General features: G+C 35.6%; 1 protein-coding gene across 1 annotated transcript; it reads right to left on the bottom strand.

Annotated features, from left to right (window-relative positions):
* Nucleotides 1-8773: 8773 nt before the first annotated feature.
* On the bottom strand, nt 8774-11647 carry LOC120085158 (30S ribosomal protein 2, chloroplastic). The gene is made up of 4 exons (XM_039041039.1): nt 11271-11647; nt 10395-10496; nt 9966-10268; nt 8774-9016 (listed from the first exon to the last, which is right to left on the bottom strand). Exons 1-4 carry the CDS (start codon nt 11565-11567, stop codon nt 8978-8980), a joined length of 741 nt encoding a protein of 246 aa, XP_038896967.1. The 5' UTR covers nt 11568-11647; the 3' UTR covers nt 8774-8977.
* Nucleotides 11648-12704: the final 1057 nt, after the last annotated feature.

Below are 12704 nucleotides of genomic sequence, written 5' to 3' on the forward strand. Positions count from 1 at the left end.
TTTTCTGATTGCATCCCTGAACCATTAATTTGGCTTTGTACCTCACTATTTTCTCACCCTCCTTCTTGTACTTGAAAACCCTCTATTTTTCAATATTATATTGCCCTTTGGAGGCTTCACTAGCTCATAGGTTCCATTCTTTTCCAGGGAATTTATCTCCTCCTTCATTGCATCGAGCCACTGGTCTTTTCCATCATGAGACAAAACCTCTTGATAGTTCTCTAGCTCTCCATCTTCATTAACTAGAGTGAACTCTGAGCTTGGACACCTTGTTGAAGGTTTACGCTCCCTGGTGGACTTTCGAGCCTGAGTATCCTCCACTTGGGGAATAGATTGCTCCCTCTACTCATGAAATTCTCCATGAATCACTTATTCATATGCATCTTCTTCATGAATTTCTTCATTAGATGAAGACTCATCAAGATCATCATCATCAACATGATCTGGTACATTACCATCAGATTGTATCTCACCAACACATCTCATTTGTCGGCTAAACAACAGAAGAAGTAGAAGTAGAATCATTAGTAGTATCAAAACACAACTCTAAAGTAGAAGTGTACCTTGTACTATGAAGATCTGCACATTTCTCGTGCTCAAAGAATACTACATCTATGCTTCTCATTACCTTTTTCTTTTCTGGATCGTAGAGCCTATAATCATACTCTTCATCCCCATACCCAACAAAAACACATGAATTGGAGAATGCTTTTCTTCTACTGCATTCAACTCAAAAGAACATATGCTTAAGTTTGTTTTATACAAAGAGCAACACAACTTACCTCGAGCAACTATTATTGAACCCTTAGATAATTTCCTCTTACCATCACAAAAGGTATGTCGAAATCCTTCTTGATCAAGGACATTTGTAGACAACAAGTTAAGGTGTAAATCAAGAATATGGCGTACATTCTTTAATGTAAGCGTGTACCCAACACTTGTCTTCACACAAATATTACCTAATCGAACTATGCTAGCTGAGCTCTCGCTTCCTATTTTCACATTACAAAAATCACAAGATTGATAATTCATGAAATACTCTCTTTTGGGAACACAATGGTATGAAGCACCTGAATCTACCATCCACTCTGTATTCGAACTCTCTACATGATGACACTCATTGGTTGCACAAATCAGGGTTACAACATTATCACTCTGAGAAATAATTGCTGCAGTATTTTTATCATCTTCCTCTTTTTGTGAGTCTTGCTTCTTTGTTTTTTCTTCCAACAACAGCAAAAAAAATTTATATGGCCAGGCTTGCTACAGTAACGACATATCCTAGTCTCTTTGTCCTTTACCCTTGTTTCTTCCACGAATCTCAACAACAAAAGCATGTGAATTATCAACTCCCATCTCCTTTCTTCTTATCTCTTCATTGAACATGCTTTGTTTGATAACATCCAAAGACAAAATACCTTCTGGAGTAGAATTACTAATAGTCACAACCAAGGTTTCCCAACTGTCCAGCAAAGAACTCAACAAGAACAAAGCCTGCAATTCATCATCAAAATCAATCTTCATAGTAGTAAGTTATTAATAATATCTTGAAAGTCACTCAAATGCTCAAAAACAGACTTCCCGCCCTTCAATTTTTTATTAACAAGTTGTTTGATTAAAGAAGCTTTGTTATGTGCGGTCTTTCTTTCATAAAGGCCTTCTAATTTCTTCCACAACTCAAATGGGCGGACTCCTTAGACACATGGTTGAAAACTAATATCACCCCACTACCTAATAATCGCTAAAGTTTTTCTCTTTAACTTTCCCCAATCTTTCTCTTCCATTTTCTCTAGTTTCGCATGTTTAGAAATTATGCCATCTGCTTAATTTTGTGCTTGTTTCAATTGGATCAAATAAATCTTTGCAATATAACAAATTCTCTATCATCGGTCTGCAGATGGAATAATTAGTTGATGTCAATTTTATCATTGAACTACCACCATCATTACTAGTAGACTCCGTTAACAATGATTAAATTAAAACCTGCTCCAATACCAACTGATAGGACCCAAACAATATTACAACAACCCACTAAGATATCTTCCAAAACAATCAACCAAATAATTATTCTCTAAGCCACCACAAATATATAACAAAAAATAATCACCAAGAAATCAACCAACAATGGACAACAATAAACCAAAAAATTATGGAAGACTAAAAATAAAGAGCACAAACGATTTATACGTGGAAAGCCCCTTCGATGTGAAAAGTAAAAACCACGAGACATGTGATGAGTTCACCCTTGTCAACTTCTTTTATTATGATAAAATTTAGGAAAAATAAAAAGAACCCAAATTAGTCATACAAAGGTTCACTACCCACCAATACTTTCATACATAGAAGATTACCACTTGAGAGATTAAAAAAAATGATGAAAATCACCCAGTTTTACAGGTTTTATTTGATAGCCATTACGTATATACTAGAGCTCCAAACAACAATCCAACTATTCAAAACGAGACCCTATGTGTCCCGAACAGGCTGACCAAATTTTAGCACGATCCAACTGTTTAAACTTTGGCAATCGACAATTTTGTAGAAATTGTCGCTGAAAAACCAAACTGTTGTCTTTCTTTCCGATTTTTGCTTCTTTTTTACCCTCTTTTTTCTTTAGGTCATCCCCATACCACATAAAAGAAAACTTAGCACTTTCAAGATGGGTCAATCTAAAAATTAGGCTCAGTTGGACTTAGAAAACACAACTTTAATATAAAATCTTGCTTGTGCAACAAGTGGGCTAGACACTTACAATAAAAAGAGTTGACACACATTACTAATAACTCTCTAGCAATATTGCCTTTACCAATATGCTAACCATTTATTTTCTTCAGTTCATGCCAAACAAAAAGAAAGAAGGAAAAATAATTGCTTCAACTTTATCTTCTCTCTTGATCAATCACAAAAGAATCACAAAAAAAGTTGGCCTATTTCGACCATCTTTTATCGAAAGTTATAAAAAGCCTTTGAAAAATGATACATTTAGCGAAGAGATTTTAAAAACATTGAAAAATATCTACTCTTTATCGAAATGTTATTGAAAACCTTTTGAAAAAGATATTATATTTATCAAAGGACATTAAAAACCTTTGAAAATTATCTACTCTTTATTGAAGGTGAATGAAAAACTTTGAAAAAAATATTATATTTATCAAAAGAATTTTAAAAACCTTTGAAAATTATATACTCTTTATAAAGGTTATTGAAACATTTGAAAAAGATATTATATTTATCAAAGAACATTAAATACCTTTGAAAATGTATTATTATTCATCAAAGGAGTTTAAAAACCTATGAAAATTATCTACTTTTTATCAAAGGTTATTGAAAATTTTTGAAAAGATATTATAATTATCAAAGGATTAAAAAAAAAAAAAAAAAAAAAAAAAAAAAAAAAAAAAAAAAGGAAAAAACCCTCTGAAAATTATACGCTCTTTATCACTGAAAACTTTTGAAAAAGATGTTGGGAATTATCATTACATTACGCAAATAAGGATCTCTATAATGGGCCTATTGGAGAATGTGGTAGTGGGCTTGGGGATAAGTTTGGGGAGGTATTTTGGACAGAAATGAGGTTAAGGTCATGATGGGCTGAGGATCGAAGTGGGTAAGATGGTCTTGGCGATGGACCCATAGATAGCAGATCATGTGGGTTGGGCTGTTTGTCGATCAGGTAGAGTATGTATAAGTGGGCCAAGGTTGGGAAAAAGGGAACAGAAAGGTACACTAGATTGTGATGAAGTATCCTCCCATGATAATTTGAATGCAGTTGAAGGAAATCAAAACAGAGATCTCCATGAACAGTGGAAGTGGATCGTTCCAAATTCCATTCAAAATGAATACAACAATGACAGTCTTAAACGAAAACGAACAGATTATGCATAAACAGAAATTACAGCATGCTACAAGAGGATACAAAGGATAGAGTATGCGTACCTTTGAAGAACTATTCTTCAAATATCCCTCGATCGATCTCCAATGCGTCCAAAGCAGCATTTGAATGCAATGAGCAGAACACGACCTCCTCAAACGTCTGAATGAACCTCGAACTCAATCGAGTCCAACTCGATCCACAAACTGAGTTAGAACACCACCACAAGTGTTACCTTAGTATTCTCGATGTGAGAATCCAGGAGTTGTGGGCTTTGTATGATCTTGGATTGAGGAAGACATGAGGTAAACGATCGAGTAGACAATCGAGTAAGTGAGAGATATGAAGACTATCTATCGTATAGATGATGTAATCGATCATTTAGAAGATGAAACATATCGTATAGACTTTGTTACTCGATCATGTAGCAACGATCAGCAGGTAACTATCGTATAGTCAACTCATAGCTCGATTGTGTAGACTCTCAATGTATCGCTTAGTAAAAACTCTTTTTACTTGATAGCCTTTTCCGTGAAAATTTCCTGAATGAATCAACTACTAAATTTGGAAAACAATTTTTCTTTTATCTCACGGTTACCATAAAACTTCTAATAACCTCCCACTCAAAACGGTTATTAGAGAAAAAGCATTAATTATCATATAATTAATATATTATAAATAAATATGATAACCAACTTATCATATTGTATTTATGACCTATAGTTTTAATATTTCATTATATGAAACATATAAATCATAGTTCTTTTTTTTTATTTTATGGTACTCAATATAAATCATATTTATATTAATTCCTCCAATTAATATATCTAATACATCATATCAATTATATCATATATAATTGAATTTTCTCTTGTTAATTTGAACACTTCAAATCAACCCTAAATCTGATTCTCAACTTGAACTCATTGAGCTACCAAAGAGACCTTATGAACTTGTAGCTTAAAGCTCCAACGGTACGTGAATAACTAACTAAACTCTTTAATCACGAGATCCACCATCCGTTAACTGCCGGACATTCCACTAAAGATCAACAGTTGCACTCTTTTCACTACAGATATATTTTATGTCCATATAACCAATCAACAGTCCGATAACCCTTCACAAATCGCTCATAAGTATAGCTGAGTCAATTTACCGTTTTACTCCTGTAATTACATCTAATTCCTTAAGTACCATTGATTCCTCTAATGAACAATAAGTTATAGTCCTACTATGACTGAATCCTCTCTTCCAAAGAGAGGGTGTGGTCACTATGTTCAAGACCCAGAATCAGCCCTTAAGGGAGCAATTTATCTACTTACCCCTGCTTTGGGAAATGAGTGAATTTCGTCTTGTGTAGCTAAGTTTCCAGCTCCCCAATCAGATGAATCCCCAAAAAGGTAGGCTTGTTGAGTTGGCAATATGGTCACTCTCACCCATACTAATCAAAGGACCGCCCTCATAGGCAAAAGTTCCCAACTCACTCAGGATTAAGGTTATGTCACCTATGATCATTTTAGTGAAATGTAAGTCTCAATTATCAACGGCGTTATATAAAGAGACTAATCATCCCATGGTCTGGTCTTATACAAACTCTTTGTATAGGACACCCCTGCTCACATGTCTCTATATGAATGGTCAGGATCAGACCATTTGTAGCACTTTACAATACTTGTAACATCTACAAAACAGGTCGTATTTGTAGTGTTACCAAGATAAGGTATCCCTCCTTTATCCTTATACTACAGACCATTTAGGTTATTACTTAGGGCATAATCCACTTGTATGTCTCACATACATGCTTAAATTACATGAAATAACCACGGATCTTAGTTTATTGGATTTGGGTAAATGCAAATAAAATAACACTTATTTTATTAATAACAATGTGTACAAAAAGTTTACAAACTACGAGACCACCGGGGAAATTAGGACACCAATCTCAACAGCAGTATCCTGAAAACCATAGAGAAAAGGGAAAATAAGTTTCTGAGATATACACCCTGCCATTTTTATTTAAGCGGCGATGGCCCTTGTGAGCAAGACTTGACCTCAAATATACACATTTTTCGGAATGAAACTAAAACTTGTAAGATTGATATGATATTAAACATGGAATACACGCACAGCTGAATACCTTAACCTTAAAGATATCGAGTTTCTTATTAAGCATTAGTTGTAGAGGAGAAGAGCCTTGAAGGATGGGCGTAGAAAGTCCATTGATTAGAAAACAAGTAGTGGGAAAAGCATCCTACTAAAAATGCAACAGCATTGACGCTTGAGCCAACAGCATAAGTCCCATCTCAACCAAATGTCTATATTTTCTCTCGGCATGACCATTCTGGATAAAAGTGTGAAGGCATGAATAACACGAGGCAATCCCCAACTCATGACACAAATGATGGATTTTCACATACTCCCCACCATTATCTAACCGTAGAGCTTTCGATATTGCATTAAACTGAGTCTTGATCATTTGCAGAAAATGCTTAAAGGTTGCCAATGTATCGATTTTAATTGTAACGGATAAATCCACAGAAACCTACTATAGTCATCCATAAATAACACATAATATATATATCCATTACATCACAGGCATCAGGCCCATACATCCATCCATATGAATAAGATCAAATTTATGTTTGGTACAAGAGCCGGAAAGAGGAAAGGGTAACGAATGCGCTTTGCCCAATTGACAAGATTCACAAAACAGATTCTCTTCATTAGATTTAACGGAGTGATTACATTCTTTTAGAATAGAATATAAAACTCTCAAGGACGGATACGACATTCACGCTAATTCCTACATCAGACAAAACGAACACAGCTGAATCATTATAATGCAGAGGATTGTGTAGATTATTGACCACTCCTTTCGAACTAGCTCCAATTTGTACTGCGGATTGTGTAGATTATTGACCACTCCTTTCGAACTAGCTCCAATTTGTACTGCAACACCATCTAATTGATATAAACCCCCTTTAAGTGTTCCTTTCAGCAAAGGTTTGTGCGTAAGCTTGTCCTTAACAACACAAAAATCACTGTGAAATTCAACAAAGACAGCATTATCTTTTGCTAGTTTCGAAATACTAACCAAATTTTTCGCTATTTCAGGGACACAGGACATCAATCAATTTAAGTTTGCAATCATTCGTAGTTAGACAAAAGTTTCCTACAACAAAGATATTTAGTTGAGCACCATTACTAACAGTGACACGATCGGTACCTGTGTAATCAGTAGGGTTGTATAGATTGTTATAATCGGCAGTGACATGATTAGTCACTCCACTATCAGCATAGCAATTGAAGTGTCCCATTGTTTCAGGTGTAGCAAGGAAAGGATTAAAGGTCTAAGAAGTAACCAAGACAGTCAGATTCGACCCTGAATTGACATGACCATGGTTCCCTTTGTTCTGATTTTGATTTGGCACAAACTCCCTATTGTATCTTTGGTAGCACACATCAGCAGAGTGACCATAACGCGTGCAAAATTGGCACGTCGGGTGATGTACACGGCCACGACCATGGCCCCTATTATTTCCACCATGGTTACCGGGTTGTCCCTCGAACCATTGGACTGTTGTCAATTTGTGGCTAGACTATTCCCTTGATTTGACGACTAAGTAGCAAAGGAGAGGCAATTAAATGCCATATTAATAGATGCAAAGTTGATTAAATGGCGTTGATACCTTGGAGGTGTTTTGATGTTCCAGCCGTTTCTCAAATGACAAAAGTTTTAACTGCATATCAAGCCACGAGATGTCGAGTTTGCTTTGAATTACAACCACTACCGGCTTGTATTCTTCATCCAGGCCAAGCAAAACTTGAGAAACAAGATTGCGAGGTGTAACGAGACTTCCGGCCTGTGCCAAATTGTCATAATGCAACTTCATAAGTTTTAGATATTCAAACATTGATAAGTTACCTTTACGAGTTTGCTGGAAGACTTGACAAAGATAGTCTTCCTCAGCACGAGATTGAACACTAAAGAGTGCTTGAATCGCGTCCCACTACCCTCGGGCATTATCATAACCCATCAATTGGATGGCAACCTCTAGGGACATTGAATTATACAACCAACCAAGGAGAAACTAATCAACTATTACCCAAGCCTCATACTGAGGATTAAGAATTCGTTTGTGGAACTTGATGCTCCACCCAGATCTACAGATTGAGACGCTTCTACCACAACACCTGATTCGAAAGACCCAGTTGTAGAGAGGGTAAGAAACATGTGAGGGCACAATGTAGTACTTGAAAGGTGACCTGCAAGCTTATAGCCTCTTAGAATTGGAAGAGCCAAGGTCTTCCATAACATGAAATTTTTTTATTCTAGCTTCACACTCGTTATAGTAACTGATTCAATGGTGGGGTGCTAAACAACTTAGCTGTTTCTGAGGTCATAGTTGTAGCTCTGGTGGTGGCGTTTGCCTTTAAAGCTTTGATACCTACTTAGATTTTGAGGGAGTAGCAAATTGAGAGAATTGCTCTTCAGATTTTCTATATATTGCTCCAGGATATAATGCCCTACTTATACCCAATTTGCCCCTAAGGGTTTTATAGGAATTAAAGAATAAAACTAATTACAATTGAAAAGAATAAAGAATAACATAATAGACATTTGGACCAATCACAAAAGGAGGGAATAAAAGAGAGAATAATCCCAAACTTTAGAATCGTAACAGACTTTCCTACTCTTGTTATTTTCCATATATGACCTCCATATGTGCTGTGGCTAGAGGTGTCACTTTTTGACCCTTTTACTTGTCCACATATTTGTCCAACAGAGCTTTCTCTCTAATAGATATCGCAATTTCTAACCTTTTCTATTTCACTTATAACTCAATTATATCATATGTTATAAAGGAATGATTAATTAATTTGAAAATGATTTTCCGCATATTTGAAAGACAATCAAAGATTTGCATTTTTAAGTCTAATTAAGTTAAGACTTGATACTTCAAGAGAAAAATAAACAAGATTATACATTGATGATATTAAGACAGAAAAAATGAGTGAAAAAGCTGCCCTCTGCTGTTCATCAATTTCATGCCAAGAAGCAAAAGTGAACTTCCAAACATTTTGTTACATAGAACCCTACAAAATCTATGCCTTGTTTACACGGATCGGTTGGCCTTCCAACAGCTGCAGCAAAGAAAATCATATCAGACACGCAAGCTTCTCACAAGAAGTCGAAAACTAAAAATGTAAGAGAGGTTTCAGGTTAATATGCCATCATCTCGTAACTCGTCCAATTGCCAAGTAATATCAATAACAAACAGAAGACATTCGAGTTGTCAAAGTCTATCAGTCAACAAGTTTTAGAAAGGTTTCTTACAAGTTAGTGATCAAGAATGTTAGGAACTTAGGTTACAATACAAATTTGGTCCCATTGGTCAAAGAAAATTAGAATTAAGTCAGTGTGGTTTTAAAAATTAGAATTTCATCCTTATAGTTTCATAGAACCTCACAAATAGTCCCAATCGTTCAATGAAACCATCATGGTGATTAAATTCTAACTTTTAAACTTAGGGGCCGTTTGGCCCACTAACTACAACTCAACTTCGATAGTAAACACTATTGAAGTTTGCACATTTATCGAGTAATTTTATCTTCCCCGCTTTTCTATTACATATATCGAAGAACTTCATCTTTCCCTCTATTTCTACTTTTCACATTTAACGAGTAACTCAACCTTATCCTTTTTTACTTCTCACATTTATCGAGAAACTTTATCTTACAACTCTACGCCCCAAACACAAACTTACTAACTCCAACATATAAACTCTAGACTTATTAACTCCACTCAGTGGGCCAAACGGCCCTTAGAGACTAAATTCTAACTTTCTCCAAAATCATAAAAGGACCAAATTAAAAAAGATGCACTTGTTCAGGGAAACGGAATGTGAAACAAGGAATTCTATTAGACAATGCCTACCGAACAGGAGCAAGAATGTTGCCAGTGCATGAAACTCAAACCAAGAGACATTATGTGATATGGACCAGAAAGTGAGGTAGTGTGTGCATAAATCGGTATCAGTGCGACGATATTTGATATGAATCATATGATAGAGAATTGAAGCAAGTTACTTACAGCATTGTTAAAAGATGAAATGGCAGCTTCGACTTCCTCCTCTGAAGAGAAGGTAACAAAACCGTAGCCACTTGATTTCGAGGTACCGGGTACCCGTGAAACCTTTGCACTGAGAACTTTACCCTTCTCAGAGAAGAAGTTTTTGAGTGTTTCGGTAGAAACTGTACTCGAAATATTTCCTACATATACTTTGTAGGGACTGTCAATAAACTGGGAATCCTCTGCCTGAAGAAGTGACATATCAATTGTATTAACCAAAGGTTTTTCGGTTATGTTGACTTTAATTGTACGTCCTCCAACTTCCTGCCATTAAACCGATATTGTTAGCACAATCGATCTATCTAGTCCACGGTAAGAAACAATTCTCTTGTTCTCTTCCTTTTTTATTCCAATTTTTGTTGCACTTTGAAGGTATTAATATCAACTTACTGTTTCATTCAGTTTCTCAATTGCTGCATTTGCGTCATCAACTGTTTTCATGGTAACAAAGGCAAATCTGCGGCTTCTTCCAGAGTATTTGTCATACATGACCTGGAAATGGAACAAAATAAGAGTGTCAAAGCCAACACCAACAGTTACCAAGTTAAGATCAAGAACAAGGGGATGCTAGAATTCTTCAAAGCAATTGATTGTAAGAGCTAACTCATTAAAAAAATGTTGCTAGCTACTTGATTTGAGAGACTGTCTGGTTCAAGTGCCTCGCCAGAAAAAAAAAATCTGAGTTCAAGAGAAAAAAACTAGCTAGTTTTTCAAAATGATTGTATGGCATAAGATATTCTAGTTGGAATGAACGGTTTGGAAAGAAAACCGTACATAAGCAATAAACATAGATTACCTAGAGTTATCTGGGCCAGAAAAACATAGTTTGATAGTAATTGACAAGTACTCCTCCCCTCAGTATCAGAAGCTCAAATCTAGAGTTATCTTAGATAGTATTGAAGTATATCTTATCATATTCTAGTATGATAGATGTGAAAAGCGATTCAGCTCATTCTATAGATGACAAGAACCAATTCCATCTCAAACTTTAAAAGACCCCTAGAAAGCTTGTTCAAGCACCATTTAGGAAGTAAATGGTACACAAATTTAGCCAAAAATCAAGCTACATTCAGCAGTTCTGATGAACTTATAAACAAGTAAACTCAATCAATGCGAAGGTTCGAGACAAACTAAGCAGGTTTGTAAGCCTTCAAGAATCAAGCAAGCCTCAAAATCAACAATACGACGCAGAGTGGACAAACAAAATTCAGGTACCCAAAAAAGGAAAATGAAAAACAAGAAAAATTCCAAGCAGAAATCACTCACCTCAGCCTTCTCCACAGCCCCATGTTCTTGGACAATCCGAGTGAGTTCCTCATTGTCCACATTTCTAGGTATATTCCCAATGTACAGTTTCCTTTCCGCCACCGAACTGGCACCCTGGGCCGCTTCTGCGACGGCGAAGAGTCTCGTGGGGCGTTTGGCGGCGGCGAGGAGGATATGAGGAGGGTGAAAGGAGATTGGTCGGAGAAATTGAGTGGAGAAATTTTGTGGGATTTCTGTGGGTTTTGTGGAGCTGTGGATGAGATTCGTTGGGGACAATATGGACGAGAAGGAAGCCATTTTTGGTGTGAAGAGCGAGAGCGAATGCAACAGAGAAGAAGCTATAGAACCCTGAGGCGAGGCCAGAGGTTTATCCAGTCGAGAAGAAGAAGAAGAGATTGAGCTGAACTCGTGCTGTCCGCACGTGCCATTTCTTTTTCTTTTTCTTTTTTTTTTTCTTTTTTGTTTTAAGATTTTTCGAAGTGTATATACATGTATTTTATAATTATTTTATTTAAGTCATTATAATTTTAAATATTTAAATTTAATCTACGCAACTTTTAAGGAATGTTCATGAAGATAATTTTTATTCTCAAATCTTATTTTAATCATTCTCCGCAGAATTTACATATAAATTTTGCTGAAATCAAAACTAAGATTTGTAGGGATCAATCACCATAATATAGTTTAAACATCTTAATAAATATTAAGATGATACATTATCTTCAATATGAGCATAATTTAACCAACACAAAATTTATATTATTAATCTCGAAGTTAGATTGTTTAAATTGACGTGAACATAATTTAAGGCAGTCTTAATAATGATATAAATTAATTCACTTATGAGCGAATGATTAATATAAATCGTTCTGTTGACTCTCAACTTCCTCAAATTTATTAGGACATCATGGAGGACTTTCATTGGTCAGTGGGAGTTAGGAGCTATTCTTCACGATTCAAGAGTGGAAGTGTTGCTTTTTATGGAAAACTATTTCCACTTATAGGAATATGTTGATCTCATTGAAGTCATTGTCATGTTTGAAGGAGTGTGTTGATCAATTGAAGTTAGCTAATCTTCTTTTTGGGTTGAAACGGATTCCTTTATCATTTGAAATCTTCTGATTGAAAATGTTAGATATGCAAATGAGATTCAGGTGTTCGTTGACTCCATTCAAGACTTTTATCTCCATGGTTCTATCCTTAACTTCCATCTTGTCAGTTGTCATTGTGATTTTGTTGCTTATGAGCTTGCTTCCTCCATACTCGTCGTTTTTGTTACTCTAAAATATGGATAGAAGACCATCCCCATGGATAGATTCTCCTCTCTCCTTAGATTTGATTCCTTTGATGCTTTTAAGTTTTGTTGATTTTCTTGGTTGTACTAAAAAAATATATGAAAGTTTTGGAGTTTAATTAATAAAATTGTAAGTCTCA

This window comes from Benincasa hispida, chromosome 9, assembly GCF_009727055.1.
Source record: "Benincasa hispida cultivar B227 chromosome 9, ASM972705v1, whole genome shotgun sequence".
NCBI lineage: Eukaryota > Viridiplantae > Streptophyta > Magnoliopsida > Cucurbitales > Cucurbitaceae > Benincasa > Benincasa hispida.